At 52.6% G+C, this 26,586-nt stretch overlaps 1 protein-coding gene across 4 annotated transcripts in view; it reads right to left on the bottom strand.

Moving 5' to 3' along the window:
* Window positions 1-1,064: 1,064 nt before the first annotated feature.
* Window positions 1,065-26,586, bottom strand: part of FARP1 (FERM, ARH/RhoGEF and pleckstrin domain protein 1) — a 313,335-nt gene continuing 287,813 nt past the window's right edge. For 3 of the 4 annotated variants that reach the window (XM_009248747.4, XM_009248746.4, NM_001132293.1), the window contains 10 exon segments: window positions 20,347-20,584; window positions 15,988-16,118; window positions 12,883-12,951; window positions 12,580-12,669; window positions 11,729-11,811; window positions 11,537-11,649; window positions 10,912-11,078; window positions 4,563-4,670; window positions 3,954-4,105; window positions 1,065-2,565 (listed from right to left, as the gene is read on the bottom strand). In XM_009248747.4, coding sequence (XP_009247022.2) covers window positions 2,484-2,565; window positions 3,954-4,105; window positions 4,563-4,670; window positions 10,912-11,078; window positions 11,537-11,649; window positions 11,729-11,811; window positions 12,580-12,669; window positions 12,883-12,951; window positions 15,988-16,118; window positions 20,347-20,584 — 1,233 coding nt within the window. In that variant the 3' untranslated portion in view covers window positions 1,065-2,483. 4 annotated transcript variants of the gene reach the window in all.

The raw sequence follows: 26,586 nt of genomic DNA, 5'->3' as shown, positions 1-26,586 counted from the left end.
CAGGCCTGCATTAAGAGAGCCCAGGCACCAGGGCTCCCACTGGAACCTGCCTCAGCATCAACTGCCACTGGTCTGTAGCCAGGCCCAGCCTTTTGAGACGGGTTTACTGTCACCAGTAGCCTCTCAGTGCCACCCCCAATCTGCTCTTGGCTCAGCTGCCCAGAGCCTGCAGCCTGGGGAGGTGCTCAGCCTCTGGGAGATGAGGGCCATGGACTGGGTGGCTGGTAGCTCCTGTGTTTTTGAGCTGTGTCCTGTCTGGCTGCTGCCAGTGAGGTGGACACCAGTGTGGTTTGGGATGCCCTGGCCCCCTCCTCCTGGGTTCTGATTTTCTTGGAAGTGCGTCTGCCTTCCTTATCCAATAGTTTTATTCCTGAGTTGCTCTTGTGAAGTGGCTGGTTTGGTTCTGTATGTAGCATTTTGTACCTTTCCTCTGGCAAAACACTCAATTTATAAGCATTTTTTATACTTCCTGCCTTTAAAAACAGCTTGTGTATTTCTGCTATACAATGTGTCAGCAAAGGCAGAGTGACCTAATAAATAGGGCATGTTCTTAAGCACAGGGACTGTATCATGCAGGGGCCAATAAAGCTCAAGAAAAAGAGTATCTGTCATTGTGTGTCTCGGGTGTAGCGTGTCTCAAACTCCATCTGTCCCTGGCAGCTTGGGAGTAGACTGTTACCCACGCTAGTATTTTCTTGAAGGCACACAGGAAGCAGAGGTGCTGGTCACAGGTCAGAACCACCAGTGTCCAGCAAGTAGTTTGGAATCATTCAGAAATAGCTGAGGAGACTGCCTTGTCCCCAAGTCTCCAGGAATGAGTGACTGGTGACTTCTGAAGGGAGCCGGATGCTGCTGTGTGGCGGGGGCCATGCGCCCTGGAGCTGTTTGCTCTGCCCCTGCCTGGAGGTAGGGGGAGCATAGGGAGCAGTTGGGGGGCAGGCCCTCCCTGTCCCACTCTCAACACTGGGGCTTTAAGAAACCCTTGCTAGAGTGTCCCCTTCCCCCCTCCCCACCACACACACACACACACACACACACAAAATGAAGACTACAGACAAAGTTGGTTGTTTTGCCTTAAAACATCAATATGCTGGATTGTGGCGTGAGGTATTTTTATTCCCTTTGTTTGTTAGTACTGGAAACCGTCTGGTACATCTTGTAAGGCAAATGATTAACACACGTCAGGCTCTTCGTCCGTTTGCAAGTTGCCGTTTCCAGGTACACCAGTCAGAGCTCCACAGAGAGGGCGTGTTCCTGGTTCTCAGATGGGCAGGTGCTACGGTGTGGGGCGCTGGAAAGAACTGGGTTGAATTGGCCGTCGTCTCCGCTTGTTTGAGACTTGTTAGAAAGGGCTTAGAAAAACCAAGGGAATGGCAGCCACCCCATCACCATCGAGAACAGGCAGACGTTTCTCGAGCAGCTGGAAACCATGTTCCCTGTGCAGTCCGACTGACACTACCCCATGCCTGGGGGGAATGAGTATAAAAAGGTAAATGTTTTTGAAGACAGGCACGATATATACTACTAGAGAATGCGCAGTTTCAAACCACAGTTGCAGGAGGATATAGGAATAACGACAGGTGCCGGGGACTACGTACCATGATTTCATAGTGCTCTGCAGCCAGCACGCTCACTAAACGCTCATCACGGAACATACCACACATGGCCCTGATCAATGACATACAGGTTTTCATGCTCGTGACACAGCAAAACACCACAGAGCTTATCTTCCCATTGTGTACACCACTCACAGGATGGTGACAGTCCAGGTATTGCACTAGATCTCGGCTTCGTTTAACAGAAAACAACCCTGCTACAGTTGGAAAGAGTTACCACTTAAAACGATTTGGTCAACTTGCACCAAGAAGTAGGTGGGGAACAGGTTTTTTCAGGTGAGCGTGAAACCCCGCAGTGGAACGCTGTGTGCTGCAAATTGCTTATTAATCAGAGAAGTGAGTCCTATTAACTTCCTATTAATTATTACAAAAGTAGAAAGACTGAAAAAAAAACGAAATCTGAAAATGACCTCATTTGCTTAAGGCTGCGCTGAGTGTATTGCAAACACCGGGAAATCCACTTTGTAAAATGCAGCAGCCAATAGGTGAAAATAATAAAAGTTTTTCTTTTTTTAGGAAAAAAACACTTGCCCTGTCTTGTGTTGAACGGCTGTGTGTGTACTGTTTTTCAGGGGCCGGGTGGAGGGAAGATGTCATTTGGCACTCTTGTAATGACAATGTTTTAATACTGGCACTAGCTAAAGAACAGCACCCCCGGCAGATGCCAGGACTGGAGGTGGGAGCGCTGTTTGTTCAGACGCTGAGAGGTCGGGGTTAAAAAAACGCGGCTGTGGAGACAGGAGAGCTGCTGGGAAGCCATGTTTTTGATTTTCAGACAGGTGTTAATTTTACCAGGCTTCATTAATACAGAAGAAAGGAAACGTCTTCCAGGAAAGCAGCCACTGCGGAAACGAGTGTGTCCGGCCATCAATACACGAGAGACTCTTTGTGGCTCGACACGTGGGCTCGCGAGGCAGAGCTGGTGGCGCTGCGGATCACTTCCATCCACCTGTAACACGGGAACGCCAGTTAGTCAACCTTTTGTTTGTTTGGACGGACTCATGACACTTTGGTGGGCATCACTTACAGAAACACAAGGTGAAGTCAGGCTGCCTGGTTGGTAATCTGCCACTTCAGCAGAAGAGCGAGGGAACAGCCAGCACCTAGGTGTTCCTGAGGTACAGTGGAGACCCACTGGCCTGGGCACTCAGTGTGGTGCTGGAAGTACCTTGCTGTGGTGACACTGCCCGCTCCATTGGAGCAGTTAGGAGCGAGGTGGCCTCTGGTTGTTGGGGAGAATGCTACCTCCTATTTTCATGGGTATGGCATAGAACGGCGGGGCGTGTCCCATCCTGCTTAGTGGAAGCTCTCCCTTCCTTTTTTTTTTTGAGACAGGGTCTGGCTCTGTCACTCATACTGGACTTCAGTGGTGCAGTTATCGCTCACTGTAGCTACCTCCTGGGCTCAATCGATCCTCCAGCCTCGGCCTCCCAGGAGATGGGACTACAGGCTTGCACCACCACGCCTGAATCTCCCTCTTTATTTATCTGTATTTGCTCTATACCAGTGGTTCTCAAATGGGTGCAATGCTGTCCCACTTGGTGAAGTCTGGAGACATTTTTAGATGTCCCAACTGAGGGGTTGCTGCGGGCATCTAGTGGGTGGCCAGGGATGCCGCTGAACATCCTACACGATGCAGGACAGACTCCCCAAATTGTCTGGCCTTGTCCCAGGCCTTTCAGGATCTGGACTGCAAGGCTGGACCCTTTGTCACAATAATAGCAAAATCCCAACTTGGATAAACTCAGCTCTCAAGCTCAGTCCAGGATCAGATTTGAGAATGGCTCTCCTCTCTAGGTTCCTTTTTCAGGTGATATTGTTTAGGAAGTGCTCAGCATATTGCTGAGGACCCCTCCCCTCCTGCCTCCCAGCGGGCGGCTCAGCAGTGCCAACTGCACAGGTAGTTGGCTTGGGGATGCAATTTGCAGAGGCCCAGGATCTCTATTCAAAATGTGAATTGCAGGAACAGTCTTAGGCCTGACTGTTTCATTTATTTCGTGGCTAAATGAAGTCTGCGGCCCCTGGCATTACACCATGTAGGCAGTCTCACTGGGGCTTAGCTTCATCATCCCATACACATACATCGGAGATGTACAAGTGAGATGTCTAGGGCCTCAGCCAGCACCGTGCCGGTTAAGGGCGCAGGGAAGTCGGGACCCCACTTTCTGCCATGAGAACAGAATCGCCTGCTGGCGTCGGGCAGTGGGACCCCAGGTCTAAACACTTAGATGGCAGGGAAGGGTGGGGCCATCTCACTGGCTGACTTGGGAGAAATCTTGATGTTTGGAAGAGGGGTTCTCTTCTGCAAGGCCCTGTGCATGGGAAGGGGGCATCTACCTTTCGAACGTGTACTCGCTTTCCGCCCTGAAGTAGTAGACGTGGGACTTGAAGTGCAGCTTGAACACGTAGTCTTTGTGGATGTTCTCGGACTCAGAGGGGATGGTGAGCGAGTAGCCGAGCAGAGGCAGGCTGGCGAGGGGATGATTGTCCTGGAAAGGGGAAACAAAGCAAAGTGGCTTTTCGGGGGCAGCTTCTGCTGCTGGGCCTGGCGGCTGCCCCACATCACACAGGCACTCGGGAGCCAGGGCAGCTCCCCCTTCGGGCGTGGGCCTGGAAGGGACCATGGCAGCCAGTGTTGGCCTGTATGTGATGGCCCGGGTGGCAAATCCCATCACGACTGAGCTGTGGATAAAGCCAACCTCCGTCCCTTGTCCAGCCAGAAGACAAGGGGCCCTTCCTAGGGTGGAAGTGGTCCTTCAGTGGATGATGTCAGTCTTTCCTAGAGTTGAGGGCCTTGGGTGGACAGGGTCCCCCGCCAGCATCCCTGTCACCCCCGTGACACCTGGAGCTCAAGAGGCCTGAGTCCTTCCAGAGGAGGGCGGCCCCCTCCCCTCATGCTGCCACCCCCAAGGTCCCAGGGCCACCTGCCCTGTGTGAGACACTTACCTGGTGTGACTTATAGAAGAACAGGCAGAAGTTTGTGAACACCACCCACAGCTTCTGCCACCCGTTGCTGTTTTTGAATTTCCTCAGCAGGTTCCCAGACAACTGATTCTGAAAGACAAGGAGGCCTGTGAGAAGCACAGCAGGCACCTGCCCCAGGAGGGCACAGAGAGCAGCTCTCCTTGCACCAGGGCCCTGGGCTGGGGCATGTCAGCAACTGAAGGATGTGGGCACCCCGCCGCTCCCCCATGTGTGGGGAGACTTGGCAGGTCCTGGGACCCTGATCTCATCACTTCCCCTTGTCACTTGCTGTGGGGTATCTTGGGGGCCCTGTGTCCCCCCAAAAGACACGCTGAGGTCCTGACCACCAGTACCTTAGAACGCAGGCTTATTTGGAAATAGGCTCGTTGCAGGGTGACTAGTGAAGATGAGATCACACTGGGGTAGGGTGGGCCCTAAATCCAACGGGAGTGGTGTCCTGAGAAGAGACACCTTGGAGGGGGAGGGGTGTGCCCTGTGACACCGAGGCAGAAATGGGGGCGCAGGACCCCATGCATTGCCAGCAGGCAGAAGCAGAAAGACGGAAAGATCCATCCCAACAAGCTCAGAGCAGCACTCGTTTTGAGGTGCCGGGCACCCTGCCCAGGAAGTGGGGCCTGGGGTGCATGTGAACGGCTCCCACGTGCCCTCTAGTGGCCCAGGAGGCAGCTGCAGCCCTGCCCACCTCCAGGCTCGGGGCTGGCCCAGCCCTGGGAGCATTGTTAGGAGGCACTGCAGCCCAGCTAGCGGGCAGAGACAGGCACCTGTGTCCATGCTGCCTCCAAACAACTCTAAGCAGGCCTGACACTGGTGGCTCTTCTGGTCCCTTTGCCAAAGTGACATCACCAGCAGAGACTCAAAGCAGTTGCACCACCTTCTAAACACACTTAATGCCACTGAATTGTTCACGTAAAAATCGTTAAGTTGGCCAATATTGTGGTATAGCTATTTTACCACAATAAAAAATACAGACCTCTGAGTCTGCCTCATTCCATGTCTCTGGGTGCCCCTGTCACTAAGCTTCTGTGCTGGGAGCTGGGATCAAACTGTCTGATGTCCCTGCCCTCCCAATTGTTCAGGGAGGGTCCAGTGGGAGAGATGGACACTGACAGTGGGTCCGTGAGGGGCTGTAGGATGTGGGGGACCCCGCAGACGGGGAGAAAGGGGGTTCCAGGCCAGGCAGGCAGCTCCAGCCATCCATCCTCCTCCCCCAGTGGCAGAAAGGAACAAGAAAATGCAAGGCTCCAGGTTCCCAGAAGGTCCTGGTGGTGGCCAGGGCTGGGCTGATGCCCATGTGGCACCTCGCGTCACGCAACATGGAGCAAGGAGGGCAGCACACTCCCCTTTCCTAGGTATTTTCATACTAAGTCACATAATTTTCACACAGCAGCCAGCCCACAGTGGGGTTCAAACATGTCACCCATCACAGTCTGGGCCCATTTGTTTCCAAAGCAGCTTCCTTAGCGCTCTCTAGCTTCTGCCTGGCCATTCCAATAGCCTCTGGAAACCTCTTTATCAATAGGCACATCAGGCGGCCCTTCCTCGCTCCCCACGGCCAGGCCGAGCCTCCCACTCCCGCGTCAGGTCCATCCTGGCCTCCAGCGTGTTACGGGCCCTCCGTGCCGCGACTCTCCTGCTCTGCACTCAGGAGGCCGAGACCATGCTGGAGGCTCCCAGACCTGTCTCCATTCACTGCCTTCACGAGAGTGTCGACATCCTTGTCCAGAACCAGACCAGCCTGCCCTGTCTCCTCGTGGCCCCTTCACTGGGGCCACCGCTTCTCTCCCTTCTTGGACCCCATCCCCTCAGACCCTGCTGTGGGTTGAACTGCAACCCCCAACAAGTCCAAACCCTTCGTGCCTACAATGGTGACCTCACATGGACACAGGGTCTCTACAGACGCGATCGAGTTAAGGTAAGGTCACTAGGATGAGCCCTAAGCCCAACATGAGCTTAGAAGAGGATATTAGAGTGCAGATGCAGGGAGGACAGCTGGTGACAAGGCAGACCGGAGCCCTGCAACATGGGTGGAGTCGGGGACCCCCGAGGAGAAGACTGCCGCAGCCACCAGATGCTGTCAGAGAGGCGGGGACATTTTCCCTCAAGGCCTCCCAAAGGAACCCACCTGCCAGCAGGTTGATTTCGGACTTCCGGCTTCCCGCACTGTGGGAGATGTTTCTGTGGCCTCACCCAGTCTGAGGTTGGTGCTGTGTGACACCACGGGGAACAAATATAACCCCCATGCGCGCCGCTCCCTGGCCTCACTGTCCCTTCCCTCCTCCCGGTCCTGTCTGCACCCTGTCCGTTCCCTCCTCCTGGTCCTGTCGGCGCCCCGTCCCTTTCCTCCTCCCGGTCCTGTCTGCGCTCTGTCTGCGCCCCAACAACTTCCCTGCTGTCCCGTCTCGCCACTCCAGCCTTAAAAGACAACTTGCATTGCTTTGCCTCTGGCCCTTCACTGGCTCCAGTGCCCACAAGCTGGGCAGCCCTCTGGCCATCCCAACATCTGACTCCACCTCTAGTGGGAGCCCCCAGACCTGCTGGCTTCCCACAACTTTTAGCAGAGGCCAGTGAGTCCACACTGTCCCCAGATACACCCCTTCCTCACGTGTGCCTACACGAGTCAGACGTGAGCAGGAACTGGAAGAGAGGCTGGGCACGGGACTGGGGAGAGGAGGCCGTCGAGTCCAGAGGAGATGGAGCTGCTTTGTCCCCTGTCATGCATGCAGGAAGCCCTGGGGACGGCTCATCTACGAGTCAGTGAGCATTTGGCATCTGGCACGCGAGGGTCGCCTGCCACCGACACCAGATTGATGCCACGTGCCTTGGGAGGGGGGCTTTCTGGCAAGGAGGGACATCTGCAAAGTGACAGAGCAGCCAGGTCCCTGACTGTACTAGATGGTCACTGCCACCTTCAAACCCCACTGGCCGGTGGCTCACTCTCCTGCTCTCTGCTAGGGTCAGCAAACTTTTCCTCAAAAGGCGGACGGCAGATACTTCAGGCTGTGCAGGCCAAGGGGCAAAACTGAAGACATTATGTAGCAGCCATTTAAAAAAGTGAAACCCATTCTTGGTTCACAGACCGTAAGCCACTGGGCCGGGGCTAGATCTGGGCAGGGGCTAGTGTGCCCCTGACTCAGTGCCTTGCCCTGCTCATGCACACGGAAGGCTGCGACCATGTAATTTGTTATCCGAAAGAGCTGGGCCGCAGGTGGCTCTGGGCCATCTGGACCCCACTTGGGTATTTTTGCTGCCTCGTTGAATGGCCTGGGTGCCTCCAGGTATGTAAAAAGCTTTGAGGCCTAGACAAACCCCAGCCTCGAGAGTCGTCATTCACACATTGCCGAGACCAGGATAAAGCAAGGCCAAGACGGTTCCTCCCCGGTGGCGGCGCCACACGTCGACTGTTTTCGTTTCAGACACACACCCACAGGTGAGATGTGATGAGGCCTCATTTCCCATGAGCCTATCACGGGTTCTTCCCTGCTCCTCCGCGTGGGGGGTCTCCTTTCCTGCTGTCATAATCCCCATCCCCTGGGAGAAGTCTCAGACCCGCAAGCTTTGCGCACAGGCCTGGTGGAGGTGTGAAGCTGGGGAAGAACGTTTAGTGCTCTTCACACTTGGGCTGTCAGGAGGCCCGGGGAGGGAATGTTCACACCTGCACACTCGGGAACCCCATGGGACAGAGCCTCGTATGTGGGGACAGCTGGGAAGAAAGGCTGTGCCCGTGGGGGAGCCGGAGCCTGCACCTCAGACGTGTCCCCTTGATGTCTTCAGAAGCAGGCCTGGGCTTAGAAACAAGCGGCTTGTAGCAGGAAACTCAAAAAAGGCAGGTCTGAGCAACAGGGAAGATCGTTTCCCAAGATTAAATTCCGACTCTCTCTCGAGACCTTCCATGAAACACTGCTGGCTCATTCCTGCTGCTGTTGGTTCCAAGAGCCAGCACACTCCTGTCCCGGCCAGAGTCTCTTATGTGACACTCTTTGGACCAGGCCTGTGTGGGAACTGGCCCTTTCTGCGTTTGGAAGGGAGTCCCGCCTCGACTGCAGCAGCCCCGCGGAGGGCGCGGGGGCAGAGGTTCTGCAGTGAAACGTGAGCATTCACAGAAAACACAATCACAATGATGAATGGCCTCGCCCCAGCTCAGGGCGGCTTCCACTGCCAGTGAGAGATGAAGAAAGCTTTCCTGTTTTAGACCTTCACGGGCTTGAAGTGTTCTGAAACACAGCTATGGGCCTGGACTGAAGAATGCTTAGGGAATGGGCATTTGGAAGGGTCTGGAAGGATTCAAGATCTGGGAGAGATGCATCTGCAAAGCCAACTTTCAGGTGGTAGGCTCAGAAAACAATACCCTGAAGTGAAAGGCTCAGAAGCCAGGCCCCCTGACCACCTCCTGCCTCGCCCCTTTCCTCCCCAGGCGAGCCACGGAAACTGGACTCCCCCTTCCTTAAGGCGGGTCATTGAAACCAGAACCTCCTTCCCCCAAAGCCAGCCACAAAACCAAAAACAGTGACCCTAACCTTTCCCCACCGTTCTGTGTAAGAGCTGGCTATAAACTTACTCCCTGGCCCACCTTGTGTGAGAAGAGGTTCTAAGACCCCCACTGCAGAAAGGGTCCCGCACCATACCCAGGAGCAAGGAATGCTGCTCAGAGAGGCCCAGAAAACCCGGAGGGGCCCTGTGGGGCTCCTTTCACCCTCCTAGCATTAGCTCTCAGCCTGTCCCATCAGCTCCACACCGCGCCCCGTTCTTCACGGAACCGAAGCATAAAAACAGACGGCTGGGAGGTGAGGAGCGCCTCTGCCAGGCCGCCACCCCGTCTGGGAGGAAGTGAGGAGCGCCTCTGACCAGCAGCCCCATCTGAGAGGTGAGGAGCGCCTCTGCCTGGCCGCCCCGTCTGGGAGGTGAGGAGCGCCTCTGCCCGGCCGCCCCGTCTAGGAAGTGAGGAGCGCCTCTGCCCGGCCGCCCCATCTGGGAGGTGAGGAGCGCCTCTGCCCGGCCGCCCCGTCTGGGAGGAAGTGAGGAGCACCTCTGCCCGGCCGCCCTGTCTGGGAGGTGAGGAGCGCCTCTGCCTGGCCGCCCTGTCTGGGAGGTGTACCCAACAGCTCCGAAGAGACAGTGACCATGGGGAGTGGGCCATGAGGACGATGGCGGTTTTGTTGAAAAGAAGGGGGGAAGTGTGGGGAAAGGAAGGAGAGATCAGATTGTTGCTGTGTCTGTGTAGAAAGAGGTGGGCATAGGAGACTCCATTTTGTTCTGACTAGGAGAAATTCTTCTGCCTTGGGATGCTGTTGATCTACGGCCTTTCCCCCAGCCCCGTGCTCTCTGAAACATGTGCTGTGTCAACTCAGGGTTAAATGGATTAAGGGCGGTGCAAGATGTGCTTTGTTAAACAGATGCTTGAAGGCAGCATGCTCTTTAAGAGTCATCACCACTCCCTAACCTCAAGTACCCAGGGGCACAAACACTGCAGAAGGCCGCAGGGACCTCTGCCTAGGAAAACCAGAGACCTTTGTTCATGTGTTTATCTGCTGACCTTCTCTCCACTATTATCCTATGACCCTGCCATATCCCCCTCTCCGAGAAACACCCTAGAATGATCAATAAATACTTCATTTAAAAAAAAAAAAAAAAAAGACGGTTTTCGCCGGACCTCCGGGTCTTCATTCTGAAGGCTCCCATGTCATGTAAAATGACGATGAAATAAACTGGTCATGCTTTTCCCTTGTTAGCCTGTCTTTTGTCACAGAAGTGTCTGCTGTGACCCTCATGATGGGGAGGAGAGGGATCACCCGCTTTCTGCCCCTCCACGGGGCTGGCTTCAGAGCCTGCGTCCCCTTCTCCTCGGGTTCTTCCATGAACCAAGACGCTGGCTTTGGATGGCACCTGCTTGCCATCGTGCAGACTCTCCTCCCTGCCATGCACCCGATTCCCGTGGGGCGGTTCAGGACATGACAGCTATGGAACTGTCTAGCAGCTATGCCCTGGGCACCTGTGTTCTAGGCTAACTGCATGAGAGGCAAGAAAACAGGCGAAGAATCAGAGAAAACGATCTTGTGGACGGCAGCAGGACTGATGAGTACCAAGAGACATGATTGCATTTGTGGAAGGTTGGCGCCCACTCAGCACCACCTGCGGGGATACCTCCGGCGGGCTCCAAAGGGGGCCCAGCGTTGATCCTTCCCTGCTCAGCCACCGCGGGTGGGTGGGGCCACCCATGGTGCCAGCCTCCCTCAAGCCCCTGGCCCAGAAGTTTGCCTGGGTTCTGCCTGGGCCAGCACAAGCTGGGAACCAGAGCTGCCCTGCCCCCGCGTACCTCCACTGCAACGCTGAAGTCTACCATGGAGACGCTGGTGTTGCGGTGCCAGCACACATGCACCATTGTGTTGCCACGGTGCGGGGCCTGGCGCTCCAGCGATGTGCGCGAGGCGCTCAGGTCATCCTCTGACTCCTGGTCAGCCGCGGTGGCTTCATCAGGGGACTCTGCAGGATGGGACAAAGGGCAGCACTTCTGATCTTTCCTCCCAGCACCCCTTCCTGATACCCTCTGAGGTGCTGGAAGGTTGGGGGGCTCACAGCAGTCACAACCTGTGGTGCCCAACCAGAATCTAATGAGGCACCGATGGATCCTGCAGCTCCAGCCACGGAGCCCCGGCCCCTCCCGGGTGTGTGGACTACAGCCCTCACTCTGGGTGTGGACAGCCTGATGTTCTCTCCCCAGACAAGGGTAAATGCCGGCCCAGAAAAGGTGACTTCCCAGCTCCCTCATGCTGATTTCAGGGTTTTACTTTTAGGAGAAAGAACTGTCTTGATCTTTGGCTTTAAACACAAATGTACACCACGGATGTGAGGCCCAGCCGATGGGGTGGCTTTAGATGCAAAAATGCTGTCCCTCCGTGAACCAGACCCCTGCATGGGAAAGCTGCCCTGGCCACACTCACTGTTGTCAGGGGGGCTGCTGGCCAGGAACTCAGGGGCGAGGCTGCTGTTCTTCTCTGCCAGGTCAATGGCCATCTGGATGTCCTCAACCCACTTCTCCATCTCAGACTGAGAACTGGAGACAGAGACGCGTCAGGTGTTCAGACCACAGCACATCAAAGGGGAAACAGGCAAGGGGCGGGCTCCCGAGTTACCTGGCGGCCACGATGATGGACTGCCGCTGGCCCCGGAGGGTCAGGCAGTGGGGCACCCCCCACTCGTCTTCGCTCTCCTTAATCTGTGGGCAAGAGAAGATAATGTCACCGTGAGGCACGTGATGCACTTCCAAACATCCCCGAGCTGGCAGCCAGGCAACTCGGAAAAGGAGGGGTGCCACTGAGCAGGGCTCAGGAGGCCCAGAGCCCCACAGAGGGAGAAGGCACTCTTGAGTCGGAAAAACCAAAATCGGAAAGGCGACAGGAGGATCGCAGCAAAAACTGAATGTTTTTGGCAAAGCCCACAAACCTCCCTCTCTCTAATCCCGGAGGACAGCGTGGGCACCAGCCAGAGGGCCACATCCCAGGCCCAGGCGCCCTCTACACCTGCGTGCCAAGGGGGGACAGGAGGCAGCCCCAAGCCAACTCAGCGGAGGACGAGGTGGCCGGCCCAGTTCCAGGGAACGGGCACTGTCATTCTTGTGTGTGGAGAGGACTGTCGGGGTCCCTGGGGTCAAGCGCAGGCGGTGGGAGGCGAGTTTATGCCACGTGGCCTCGTCAGCTTGCCCCTTCACTCGATTCTATAATGGACCCGCACATCCCATGTGCAGAAGAAGGAGCCGTGTCCCCAGAGCCCCGCTAGAGAAGCCCTAGAAGGCTCGATCTTTTAGGTGAAAGGGTTGCATGGTCTTCGATGGTCTCTGAGCCCAGGTCTTGTAACCAAGATGACACTGGCCACCCTCTCCCTTCCTATCCAGTCTCTCCCTTCCCCTCCCCATCGCCGGGTCAGCAGCGCCCGCACCTGCTGCCCCCGAGGACAGGCCCTGGCCTTGAGCCTGCGCTATACTCACCGTCATGCCGTAGAGCGGGAGCTGGCCGTGGACTTTAAACTGATTGGAGGCCGTCAGCCCCCGGCTTGTGTACAGCAGGACGTCGTTGAACTAGAGGAACCAGAAGTGTGTGGAGGTGAGACCACGTTTGGATAGCAGGCCTCCCTCCAGCATTCCCTGTCCTCAGCTGTGCCTTCGCTGTCCTCAACAACTTGGGCCTGGGCACCTCTGGCTGCTCCTCCTCTACCCCAGGTCCCTCACTTGGGTGCCTTGCTTGCCCAGGTGACACAATCCTTGTGAGGACAAGCCGCTCTCTCCACTCACCAGGAAGAACATGCGCTGCTGGAGCCCCTTCCCCGAGAGCTTGCTGAGGCTGCCCAGACGGATGAACTCCTGCAGGGGAGACAGAACGGAGGGCTTGGCTGCGAGCGTGCGGACCCCGAGGGCTGACTGCGAGTGTGCAGACCCCAAGAACGGACTGCAAGTCTGCAAACCTACTGGCTTCCTCCCACCTGGGTCCCTTGCATGGTGGAAGTTACAGCACTCAGCTGCGATTCATTGCACGCTTGCTCTGCCCCAGGTGCTGTGCTAAACCCTCTCTAGGGATCACCTGTCTCCTTCCCAGGAAGGTACGGGGGGGGGGGGGGTACCACCAGCAGCTCCCCCAGCAAAGGATACTGACGGTCGGGTTCAAGAGTGCCTGGGCCTCTCTGAGGACCATACGTGTGACCCCAGGATCCCCAGGGCTCCCCATGGTGAGGGAGATCAGAAGGACCCCAAGCAGTTCTCAAAGAAGAAAGAGGCTATAAAAAGTGGCAGCAAGGGGCCCTTGAGGACCGAGAGGCCACATGGGAGCACCGTGGCTGGAGGAAGCTTCTCCATGACTGAAAACCCGCTTCTCAACGAGCAGTAACTGTGATGAGGATAAAGGAGTGAGAGGCAGATGTGTCCAAGGCACTTCTGCATCCCGAGTGACATCCTCCCCGGGGCTGTACACTCTTGAGGACATGGATCGCAGGGGCACAAGCACTTAAAAACAAAAAGATCATTTTTAAATTGTGGTAGAATCCACGAAACACTGAGCATGTGTGGCCTTCGTGGATTCACAAGGTAGCCCCACCATCGCCACCATCTACTTCCAGAACGTGCTCCCTCAGGGGCCTCCGATCCCACCTTCCCATTCTGCTCAGGGTTGACTTGAAACAATGAGTGGATGTGAGGCGGCCTGATGAGTGAGAATCAGGGGATCATCTGAGCTTAGGAAGGAGTACCCCAATTCCTTCTTCACCATTACTAATAACAGTGGCCTCCTCTCTGGAGCACATGGGATGCGCCTGGCGTGTCCTAAGTGTGGAGTCCTAATAAGGGAAAAGGAGCTAGGCTGGTGGGACCGAGAGAAAGCAAAAAGACAAAGCAGAGAAGCTATACAGGTCTGCCTTTCTTCATGGTCCAGGACACAGCCCTCCTGCACGGATAATTCACCATCTCCCTGCGCCCAGCTATCACCAGACCCTTGGCTGATAGAAAAATGCGAGTTCGCTGCAACCGCAGCGTTATCACACTGCACAAAGCCCTCCTTGGCACACAGCACAGACACCACCCGGTAAAAATCCCCAGCAAGCCTTTGTCTCCTTGCAGCCAGCTCCTCTCTTGCTGTTGCTTTCTGGCAATGTGTTTTCCTACTTCTCGAATAAGCCTGCCTTTCTTTATCTACAACTGTCTTAGTAAATAATTCTTACCGCCTGCACCACCAGCCTCATAGTCACTGATCACCTGCGACACGGAGTGATTACAGGAGCTCCAGACGTGAGCCTGTACCTTCAATATCATTATTCCCATTTTTCAGATAAGGAGACTGAGGGGCAAATGATTAAGAAACTTGCCCATGATCACCTGGTCAGCCAGGTGTGTGACAGAGCAAAATGCTTTCCATTGTGCAGTGCAATGTAATTAATGCCACTATACTACGGGTACGTTTCATCTCTTCAATTAAATGTAGGTGGGGGAAAAGGAAGATAATTAATATGTATTATGTCATTTTCACATAGCAAATCTCATTTGATCTTGACCTATGAGGGAGAGGCCATGGTCTCCATGTGACAGGGTCCCCCGCCGCCCTGGTTCTGGTACAGCGAGACTTTGAACCCAGGGCCACCTCCTCCAATCCAAGGCTCTTTCCATTGCAGTGGAAAACATTTCCTCAAAATAAGGAATTCTTTATCAATGGTCTGTTGACCATGTAGCATGAGATGCTAAATATTTTATAACTTTCAAAGCTGAGAGAAAATTACATCGATTCCACAGGGCTTTTCTGAGGGTTCTGTGTGGATGGGTAAATAAGGTCATTAAGTGCCGAGGCCTGGCAGGATCTTCTCAGCAGCAGAGCTGAGGCAATCCCAGCTCTAATTTCTGCCAGCGCTTACCGCGCACGGCTCTTCTGACAATCTCTCACAACGTGGCTTCTGGTCAGTTTTGTAATTAGGCTTCCTGACAGAAATGCTCCAATACACGGAGAGCTTCCCTCCCCTGCCCCGAGTTACAGATGTAAAGTTTCCAGGGCAGCTGCCTGTTGGAAAAGACTAAAAGTCCCTGAGATACTGGATCCTGCAGCAGCAGATCAAAGCAGCTACAGTGAGTTGTCTCTCGACCTGGGTGACGTGGGGTTTGAAATGGGGGTGCCACAGGGTAAAGATCCCAGAGAGAGATTTGATGAGACGTAGCAACTGAATGATACGTTTGATTCCTGGGTGATGACGGCTTTCTAGGAAGGGAAGTGGAGAAGGCAGGCTTTGTTCCTGTCCTCCACATTGTCACTGGCCTGGAAGGAGTGTGTGCGGGAAGCCCTGTCGAGTAGGAATCACCTGCATCTCAGGCAGGGGGCTGGGGAGGGGAAGGCCACAGTGTCAGTGAACTTGCATCTCTCCTGGAATTGCTTTCCAGCTAAGATTTGGTATTTTAATTTTGAACTCAAGTTAAATTATATATGGAAGATTGAATTTTAAACAAACACTTCATACTTGCATGGGAATTTCTAGCATAATTTAATGCACTACCTTTCTGGTTTTATTACTATTTGCCTAATTCTTTTTTTTTTTTTTTAATTTTCCATTTTCATTTATGTACATTTAAAAAAAATAAAATAAGCAATCTCAACTCTTCTGTGGGATACGGTAAGGGAAAAGGTAAAGAAGCGAATCACCCCCGTAAGGAGAAAAAGCAGAATGTGAGGTCAGAGGATTGCTTTATCTCCTCCGAATGCGATGATTCTGAACTAACAACACTGTCGTGTTTTTCCAGTTGTCTCCCAGGTGGATGGAAAGAGGACATTTTGCTTTCCAAGTGTCTCTCTTCAAAAGGTTCAAATGTAAGTCCCTCCGATGCCTCCTTTCTGCTCCCTCCACAGTGCATAGTGAAGCCACTGCTGCTTACCCTTCCCGGAACCACAAGATTGTCAATGCCAATCAAATCTTTCTTGAGTTCGTGCAGCTTCTGGAAATTCTCCATCTTGATCATCGTACCGTGGAGCTGTGCCACCATCTCCGTGATCCCTGCCAAAGCGGCTGTGAAGGAAAGACACACACAGTCTGCAGCGGGAAAGGCAGGCAGGGGTCTTCCCCTAGCAGCTGTCAGCTCAACGCTGCAGGGAAATCACTCCAGTCCCTGCACAGTATTCAAAGGTGTCTTTTGAGCAAAAACAGTGTTATTTCTCTGTAATAAAAATTGATGGTGTATTTCCTGTATTTATTTGCTTCACTTTAGCATCTTGAAACTAAGTGAACCCTGCATGGCTACGTGGCATACAGCTGTCCTTCAATTAGACGGACTTGTTGACCGCTTAGAAGGGAAAGACACGGGGGAAGAAGACTGCCTTGAATTTTGTCCCTGGGTAGAGACTTTTCTTTTCCCTCCTGGTACTCGGAAAGAACAAGGCACAGTGAGCACAAAGAGGCCATAGAAAAATCTGGAGCAAAGTCGGCATCTCCTTGGGAGGAGGTGTAATTGATATTGTGAAGTGTCAGTATCACTCCAGGTAGCTAACATTCCACCACACCCCAGTTCTGTCTTGTATGGAAATTACACTGTTTACCAAGATGATTGTGTAGAATTTAAATTTTTTCTTTTATTATTTGTTTGAGACAGAGTTTTGCTCTTGTTGCCCAGGCTGGAGTGCAATGGCGCAATCTCAGCTCACTGCAACCTCTGCCTCCTAGGTTCAAGTGATTGTCCTGCCTCAGCCTCCCGAGTAGCTGGGATTACAGGTGCATGCCACCACGCCCGGCTAATTTTGTATTTTTAGTAGAGACAAGGTTTCACCATGTTGGTTAGGCTGGTCTCCAACTCCTGACCTCAGGCGATCCACACGCCTTGGCCGCCCAAAGTGCTGGGATTACAGGCATGAGCTACCGCATCAGGCCTTTATTTTTCAATAGAGGCACAGCTCCCCTATACTGGTGCGCATCCAATATTTAAAAGGAGCTAGTGCCTGATTAATACAAGCTTGGGTGGCACGCAAGTCCCCAGTGGCTGACAAGTTTGGGTGGCACTCAAGTCCCCATCGGCTGAGCACTTGGGTAGTTTGGTCAAGAAAAGCAAGAAATAATTGTTGACTGAACTTCAGTCTTCAGAACACTAAATACCTCTCTCACCACCTTCCCCCAGCATTTCAGTGTTGGAAGGGAAGCATTTAGTTTTGTTTCTTCCTGCAACAATGCGAGTTAAATTCTCCCGGGCTTATCCGAGAATGCGGTCTCAGCCATAGCGACAAATCCCAGGCCTTGCTCGATCTTCAGACATTACCACCCAGTTTGGTCCAATAAACATTTACTTGGCACCCAGTGCTCAGTGGCAGAGCTGGGGGGTAGTGGGGAGCTCTGAGAGGAAAATGATGGAATGATGGCACCCTGGCCCCCGGTGCTCATGGGCAGGGGCGTGCTGGGAACAGCCCTTGGCACTCAGTGTCCCTCTAGCTCTGGAAATCTAGGCTCCTCCAGTGCTGCCACCTCATGCTTTAAGCTAGCTAGCACTCTCTTCCCTCAATCATCAAGGACAGCCTATCTCATTGGGTACTGTTTAGAGAAATAGCAGAATGAAACTGGATGAGTCCGCCAAGGACAGCGCCTGCAAAACCACACACCGCTCTCACCCCCATGGGCGATAGATCTGAGGAGTCCTCAGAGCCAGGAGGGGCCCTGCGTCCTTTCCTCCGGGCTCGGCCAACACACAGGCAACGCCAGTGTGACAGGACAAGGCGGACAGGAGGTCAGCTCAACATCAGGTGCCAGGCACAAGCTGAGGCTTAAAGGACGAGAGAGAGCTGGCCAGGAAAGGCCAAGGAGGTGGTGGCCAGGAAAGGCCAAGGAGGTGGTGGCCAGGACTCTAAGCAGAAGGAACGGAATGCGCCAAGGTGTGGAGGCAAGAGGCAGCATGGTTTTTGTTTTTAGAGACTGGGTCTAGGTCTGTCGCCTGGGCTGTGGTGCAATCATAGCTTACTGCAGCCTCCAACTCCTGGGCTCAAGCGATCCTCACACCTCAGCCTCCTGAGTAGCCGGCACTATAGGTGCATGCTCGTAATTTTTAAATTTTTTGTAGAGACAAGGTCTCACTATGTTGCCCAGGCTGCTCTTGAACTCCCAGCCTCCAGTGATCCTCCCGTCTTGGCCTCCCAAAGTGCTGGGATTACAGGTGTGAGCCACCACCCCTGGCCAGTATGGTTTGTTTTAAAGACAGATGGTCAATGACAAACCATGTCAGGAGGCACTTGTGTTCCCCTTCTGTGAACTGTCACTGTCTCAATTACTTTGCCAAGTCTTCTACATATTGGGTTGCCTTTTTTAACAACTAATTTGTAGGAGTCCGCCATATATTCTAGATATTAACAACGATTTTTCTAGAACAAGCCTGGTATCACTGTTTCCCTCCTTAAAACGCTTCCTGTTCAGCCTCTGCTCTTAGGTTACAGCTTTGCAGGGTCCATGGGGTGCAGTGGGATGTGGCCCCTGCTTTCTGTCGCAGCCTCACTTTGTGGCTCTCCCTGTGTCCTGCACGCTTTTGGCAATGTTCCGGTCTCTGTCCCCTCTGAACCTGAGCTTGTGCTGTTTCTAACTCTATTCTCCACACCCTCCTTTCACCCAGGAAAACCCCCGTTCACATTTTAGTTCTGAACTTAGACACCATTTCGCTTCGAGATTCCCCCCAACACCCCCCTAATGGCCCGGCTCCAAGTGCACCATCCACTTCTCTCTCACGGCCCTAGTGCAGGGTTGCCACTGCCCAGGTACCTGCCTGCAGGCCCTCCAGCACCCAGGGACCTGCCTGCAGACTCTCCAGTGGGTCCTGTGAGGTCAGGGGCCGCACTGTTCCTTCTCCCTCACATGCCCAGTACAGGTGCTCGCTGCGCAGCTGGGGTGTGAGAGCTGGCCAGACCAGGTCATGAAGACTTTCGATTTTACCCTGAGGCAGTCAGCCGTCACCCAGGTTTTAAGCCAAGGTGTAAGAAGATGGATTTTTAAAAAGATGACACGTTTGGCCAAAGAGTCGGGAGGTGTTTCTGACATTTCAGGCAAGAAATAAGGGCCTTGCCCTCCTAGTGGGTGTGCGGATTCGGGCCACCTGTGCAAGAGCCACCTACGCAGGGCCAGCTCCGCGTGCCAGGCCAGGGAGGGCAGATACCCACAGACCAACTGTGACACCAGACAGAACGACTTCTGTTCAGAAAAGCACGCGTGGCCCCGTGGGAGATGCAGGTCTGGAATGCGGCTCTGACCTCTGAGTGACCCTGCAAGTCCCTTCCCCTGAGTCTCAGCGTCCCTCCCTGTAAAATGGGATCATGCAATTGATCTAAAGGGGTCCTTAAAGGAGTAACGGTGTGAACATTGGTACAGTATCAGGTACGCAGTACCTGGCCTGGGGCTGAGCAAGCGCGAGCGGGTAGGACTGTCCATGAGATAGAAGGGCAGGATGGTTGTGACCATGGGTTCTAGGTTTAGGTTCCAAATCATTTCCCTCCAAGCTGTGTGACTCTGGGCAGGTTCCTTAACCTCTCTAGGTGATGGGCACATTACAGCAATGAGCAACAGGATTTGTTACAAGCTATGTTTTGTGGCCATGGCAGAGGGATGAGTTTCCATCACGTGCGTAGAAGCAAGCTTCCTGGGGCAGGGGGGGCTAACTGTAAGCGGATCTTCTCTAGGGATCTTTGCACAAAACCACCCAGGGACCAAAGGAGAAAATGCATGCAAGAGGGAAAGGAAGAAAGGGGTCGTGACGATCATTAGCACCTTCTTTATGGAAAGATCAGGATGTGGCCGGGCACAGTGGCTGGCTCACGCCTGTAATCGCAGCACTTTGGAAGGCCAAGGCGGGCGGATCACAAGGTCAGGAGTTCGAGACCAGCCTGACCAACACGGTGAAACCCCGTCTCTACTAAAAATACAAAAATTAGCCGGGCGTGGTGGCGGGCGCCTGTAATCCTAGCTGCTCCAGAGGCTGAGGCAGGAGAATCGCTTGAACCCGGGAGGTGGAGGTTGCAGTGAGCCGAGATCGTGCCATTGCACTCCAGCCTGGGCAACAGAGTGAGACTCAGTCTCAAAAAAAAAAAAAAAAATCAAGATGTAACCAAACACCAGAGCAGGAGTAAAAACCAGTGCCCGCCCGCCCTGATGAAAACCTGGGGCCCAGCATCAGCTGACCTCTCTCCCTGGGGAGCCCCTCCCTGGCTGGGCTCAGTCTGGGAGCAACCGGCCTGAACCGTGGCATGGGCACCAGGTGGTGCAGGCTCCCGGCACTCACCTCGGCAGTCCCTGAAGTCGGCGTGGCTCGGCGGGTGGTGTTTGCACAGCCGCTCCAGGACCTGCTTGTAGTGCATGAGCCGGTGCAGTGGCCGCAGGAGGAAGGTGTTGAGCGGTAGGTAACACACCTTCTGCAGCTCAAAGTCTCTGCAGAAGTTCTCCAGCCGCCGGGAGCTCTTGATCCCATTCTCCAGGGCCTCCAAGGCCTCGCTGTGCTTCCACAGGTGAACCGCCAGGTGCTTGGGAGGCAACAGAGGAGGAGGGTCCTGTTCAGCTGAACGGGACGCACCTGTGTTCCGCCCAGTTTCACTTGGGGAAATGAAGCGCTCCTGCACTCTCCATTTCACGACTTGTTTAATTTCCTTAAATTTCACGTTGTTCATAGTTCACTCTTTGTTATTTCACTTAAGTTCTCAGGATGAAATAAAAAGGCCTATTAAGGTACTGAGCAGTTTAAAATACACATGGATCATAAAATATATGAGCTATGTATATAACATCACAGGTATAAATGTTCCTTTAAAATCGAGCCTGGAAAAACTGGGGAGAAATATATCAACAGGAGCTCCTTAAGGAGGGCTGTGGTTTTCTTCTGAATGTCATCAGATAACAAACAGCCCAGGATCCATCAGTAAGCATTACGTAGTTTTAAAACCACATTTCTGCTTCCCTCGCCCTGTCTGCTCAGACAGTAACTAAGCAGCTATGTGGTGCCCCTCCTCTGCTGGGTCTGGGGAGATGGATGAGAGTCAGACAGCGCCCTGACTCTCCTGCAGTCATGGTGGGGATGGGGATAGAGTAAGCGCTTGGATGACAGAGCATTAAAGGAGGAATGAATTCACCTGGGTGGGAGGGAGGAATCCCAAGGCAAGGACACTTCCAGGCAGATAGGGGGAGAGCAAGGGACAGGGGACACCCCAGGACACAAAAGCCAAGGTTGCTTTCTTCAAGTCTCACTTGATAATCACCTCCCAGAGTGGGCTTGCTCTCTATGTGCTGGTAACTCCCAAATCTGAATTTTTATTTTTTGTGACAGGGTCTCGCTCTATTGCCCAGGCTGGAGTGCAGTGGCACAATCTCAGCTCACTGCAGCCTCGAACTCCTGGGCTCAAGGGATCCTCCTGCCTCAGCCTCGAGCAGCTGGGACTGCAGGCTTGAGCCACCATGCCCAGCTAATTAAAAAATATATATATATTTATTTTTAAAGACAGGGTCTCACTATGTTGCCCAGGCTGGTGGTCTCAAACTCCTAGCCTCAAGTGATCCTCCCACCTTGGCCTCCCAAAGTGCTGGGAGTACAGGCGTGAGGCACCACGCCCGGCCCGAAATCTAGATTTTTCTATCATGTATGTGGGTATATATTTGTATACATGTCTACAGATATAAAAGGCACAAAATGATGAAAGGTTTTATAATTGACTTGTTTTTGTAGAAAAGCCTATGGTAGTATCTGGCACAGGCGAGTAGCCCAAGTCAGAGAGGAAAATGCGGCACCAGATCTAGATTTCTCATCCAGGCTATGGCCCAACCTCAGCGGCTTTTCCACTCCCATGCCCCGGAAAAAGCTGGAAACACAGCTGTCCAGACACATGTCCACTTCCTCCTGCCTCACCTGGGGCCCCCGTGTTTATTCTCTAACTTCAGGATGGGTACCACCACCAGCCAGGTACTCAGGACATTAAAACCTGGGGTACACTCCACATTCTTTCTTTGTCTGAACCCGTCCCCAAGTCCTATCAATTTGTCCTCCGGAAAATGTGGCCTTTTCTTCTTTCTCACGGTCACTGTTCTCATTCCGGCTGTGTGGTCTCCAGCCCCTTCCACTTCACTGTGAGTTGAGCCCCTTGAATGAACTTTCCGCAATGCCACTCAACAGACTCCCCTTAAGCCGGGATCCCTCTGACCTCTGGCATTGATGCTTGCTACTCACCCTGAGCCACCCACTGACCGCCTTGCATTCAAATGCACCACACTCTCACACCCAGAGCCTCTGCACACAATGCCCCCTGATGAGGACCCTCCATCCCTCGGGGTTACTCCAGGGCCTGCCCTGCTCTGTACTCCTGCATCCTCCCACACTCACTGCTGTGTCTGTCCACACAGCCTCCCTGCTGGGTTGATTTCATGACTTTCTATTTTGAAATAGACATTCATAGGAAGTTGCAAAGAAACATACAGGGAGAGACTGTGCACCCCTCACCCAGCTTCCCTCAATGGTGACATCCTGGAAAACTAGAGTACGATATCAACACCAGGAAATTGACATTGGTACAGCCCACAGAGCTTACTCAGACTGCACCAGTTATACACGCTCTTCCATGTGTGTGCATGCATGTGCGTGCATGTGTGTGTCGCTCTGTGCAATACTATCACACGTGTGGTCCCCTATTTGATTTTGAGAGAGGGCATCATCGTGGTAACATCCTGGCATGTTGTCACATCCTTGGGGGCCTGGCATACACAGTGGGTGTCCAAAGGTCTTCCCTGTATATACTAAAGAGCAAACGAAGCAATGCACACACCCAGGACAAGGCAGGGGTCTTGGGAGGACACGAGTTCACGGTGGCCAGAAGGCAGGGTAGAAGGTGAAAGGTTGGGAGCAGGGTCCGGAAAGACGGCCCAGGACTAGAGTAGAGGCTTTCTTCTTTAGGTTTAGAGTTTGGACTGCATTCTCCAAACCATAGACAAACCAGGAGGGCTTTGCACAGTCAGTGTTGTGTTGTATGAACAGTGACTCCAGCCATCATCTAAGTAGTGGGTTGGGAGGCTGGGTTGGTGGAAGGTGACTCATTGGGAAGCTGGCCCGGTCACCTAGCAGGAAGAAAACAGAGAGCCAGGAGGAGCAAAGTGGTACAAGTGTCAGAAGGAGGTACAGGTGGTAGAAGCTTGGGGAGACAGGCGATACAGGAGGGAATGAAGGTCCCCACTTGCCAAGCAGGTGAAGATCAGGACGAAAGGCCCTTTCTTTGCATTGATCTCCAAGTGTTTTTGTGTGTCTGGATGGATGTGTGCAGGTGGACATTCACAGCGTGGGCTGGAGATCCTGATTTGGGTGTCTCTGACTCTCTGGAGGTGGTTAAGGACCCTCGACTACCCTCCCTTGGTTGTGTGACCTCACTCCTGTGTGCAGAGTCTGGGAAGAGCCGATCAGGCAGAGACTGATGACAGCAGGTGAGTGCACGGGTCGGGGGTGGGAGTGAAGCGGGAAAGACACTGCAGGCTCTTTCCCACATTTGGACAACAGTGCTGGCCTGGGCTTCTCACATTTCTGGAAACTTCTGCTGTGCCCCTCCATGCTTTATAGAAATTCTTTAAAACAATAAAAACAGCAATTAAAAAAAACCCCAACTAACTTCTCAAAAAGGCTGCCAGTGACTCTCAACAACCTCTCCGTCTATTTTTATTTTGCTTGCACAGAGCTCCATGCTATAAACGCTCATGGCATCAGCACACTCCTGAGATGCCAGCACAGCAGGGGAAGCTGGCTGAATGCAGAAATGCCAGCTCCCCAGACCGAGGAGAAAGAGCACCAGGAGCGGATGTCAGGTGTATTTTTAGGTGGTCTTCTGCGCTGGGTTAGGGGAGGGGTGGGTGGGATGTCAGCCTCTGAGGGAAAGCAGCAGTGGGAGTTGGCACACAACCTGGAGGAGGCACGAAGGACACTTGCTGAACAGCACCACACTGGGGACTGTCCTCGCGGGTGGAGATGAGCCTGGCAGGTCTCTGCTGCTGTCCCTAAAGGCCCACACCAGAGTCCAAGCCTCCTTGAAGAGGGTGCCCCCCTGGGAAGCTGTGATCTCAGATTGAAGAACACAGGGAGAAAAGCTGAGAAACCAGAACGGCCCGAGAAAAAGTACAGAGCATGTGAAAAGAGGGAAAAGATGGGAGAGAACAACAGAAACAGCGTCCTGTTACATGAGAGAGGAAAAAGGACATTTTTGAAAAGCAAACAAAGCCGGTCTGCAGTGACTACATCCTATCTGATCCCAGCTATGTGACATCTGGAAAGACAAAACTATGGAGATGGTAAAAGATCAGTGGTTGCCAGGGATTTGAGGGGCATCTAAGGGGGATGAACAGGTAGAGCCTAGGGAAGTTTTAGGGCAGGGAAACTGTTCTGTGGATCCCTGTCATTATATATTTGTCAACACCCATAGAATGTACACCACCGAGAGGGAGCCCTAATGGTCAACCTTGTCAATATTGATTCATCAGTTTCCACACGTGCACCATGCCAATGCAAAAGGCTAATAGCAGGGGACACTGTGTGTTTAGGGGTGGAGGGAAGAATATGAGAACTCTGTACTTTCTCCTCTAGTTTTCTGTAAAGCTAAAATTGCTTTGAAAGATAAAATACATTAACTTCAGTAACTCCCATGGGAAGTGGAAAAGATGTCTGTTTTCCTTCTATCTGAATGTTGTGCCTCAGCCGTAGCTCATGCCATTCAAAATACTGTGGCTATGGGAACATCTTAGGTAACTCTTGCTTTTCTTTTTTTGCGTAGGATTCTGCAACCCTGATCACTTCTACGGTCTCTCTCTGGTATTGCCTCAAATTGCAAAGGGTTGCTGTTTGAACACAGTGAAAAAAACAAACAATACCTCAGGATCCAGTCAATGTTACCGTGCTCTTTGTTAAGAGAAAGAGATTGACAGGAAATCTCTCAAGTGGCATTTGATGCTGTCTTTTCTGTGCTACCCACTGACCATCCTCCCCTTGTCTCTCCCTCACGAGATTCATCTTTATTTATTATTTATTTTTGAGACAGGGTCTTGCTCTGTTGCCCAGACTCGAGTGCAGTGGCGCGATCATGGCTCACTGCAGCATCGACCTGCTGGGCTCAAGTGATCCTCTCCCCTCAGCCCCCTGAGTAGCTGGAACTACAGGCACTTACCATCACTCTTAGCTAATGTTTTTTATTTTTCATAGAGACAAGCCTTGCTATGTTGTCTAGGCTGGTCTCAAACTTGTGGGCTCAAAGCAATCCTTCCATCTTAGCCTCCCAAATTGCTAGGATCAGAGGCATGAGCCACCACACCCGGCTGAGATACATCATTTTAATGGGAAAAAACTAAACGCTAACCCACTTAGCTAGGTTTATGGGAATTAAGACAAACCCTAACGTTAATTTCATTCTATGAGTGTCTTGTGTATAGTAGGTGCTCAGTTAGCACTGCGTGGATGGACAGGTGGATGGATGGACTGAAATGGGGGCAGTATGAGCACCTTCTTTAGGGGGTTGCTAGCTTCTCTGGGCAGTTATTAGTTTTTAAGGTTGTCATACAGGCTCTGGGCAGTTAAGATTCAGGAAGATGGCTTTAAAATGTGAGTACCGGTGTATTCAAAAGAGACGCTGTGTGAATTAAAACATTGTATGTTACAGGAATTATTAATGGATTCAAATGAAAACAAAAGGAAGATTTCAGATATAAGAGATGGAGCAGACTTTTTAAATGTGGTAGAGTATTAGTTTAATATTTATTGACTTCTTTGGATATACTTTCACTTTTATGTCATTGATTGTAGATATTGCTGGATGATTAAAAACATATTTGTGACCAGGCATGATGGCTCATGCCTATAATCCCAGCACTTTGGGAGGCCGAGGCGGGTGGATCACCCAAGGTCAGGAGTTCGAGACCAGCCTGGCCAACATAAACCCCATATCTACTAAAAACACAAAAATTAGCTGGGTGTGGTGGCGCGCACCTGTAGTCCCAGCTACTTGGGAAGCTGAGGCAGGAGAATCACTTGAACCTGGGAGGCGGAGGCTGCAGTGAGCCGAGATCGCGCCACTGCACTCCAGCCTGGGCAACAAGAGCAAAACTCCATCTCAAAAACAACAACAACAACAACAACAACAAAACCAACCAAACAAAAAAAAAACCATATTTGCCTCGTACACTGATTTAAAGTCATAGAATTTACTGAAATACCTACATAGCTCTGAATCTAACATTTTTGTCATGGTTATTAGAAGAAACCAAAACAACTGACTGAACATGAATGTTCAGTCAGACAATGTTTGTCTACATCTTTTTTTTTTTTTTGAAGTTTTGAATCATCCGTTCACAGAATACCCTTGTTGTTTTGGGTACAATGCAAAACTTTCGAAACAAACCTACTAAAAATGCTTTCACTAAAGTCATTGGATTTTCATTCATGCTTTGAAATAAAATTATCTAGAAAGGCTGGAGAAGGGTTTGCCAAACAGCCATCTTCCTGATGTGCCTTAGATTA

Source organism: Pongo abelii, chromosome 14, assembly GCF_028885655.2.
Source record: "Pongo abelii isolate AG06213 chromosome 14, NHGRI_mPonAbe1-v2.0_pri, whole genome shotgun sequence".
Lineage (NCBI taxonomy): Eukaryota > Metazoa > Chordata > Mammalia > Primates > Hominidae > Pongo > Pongo abelii.
This window is presented reverse-complemented; position numbering and strand designations above follow the sequence as displayed.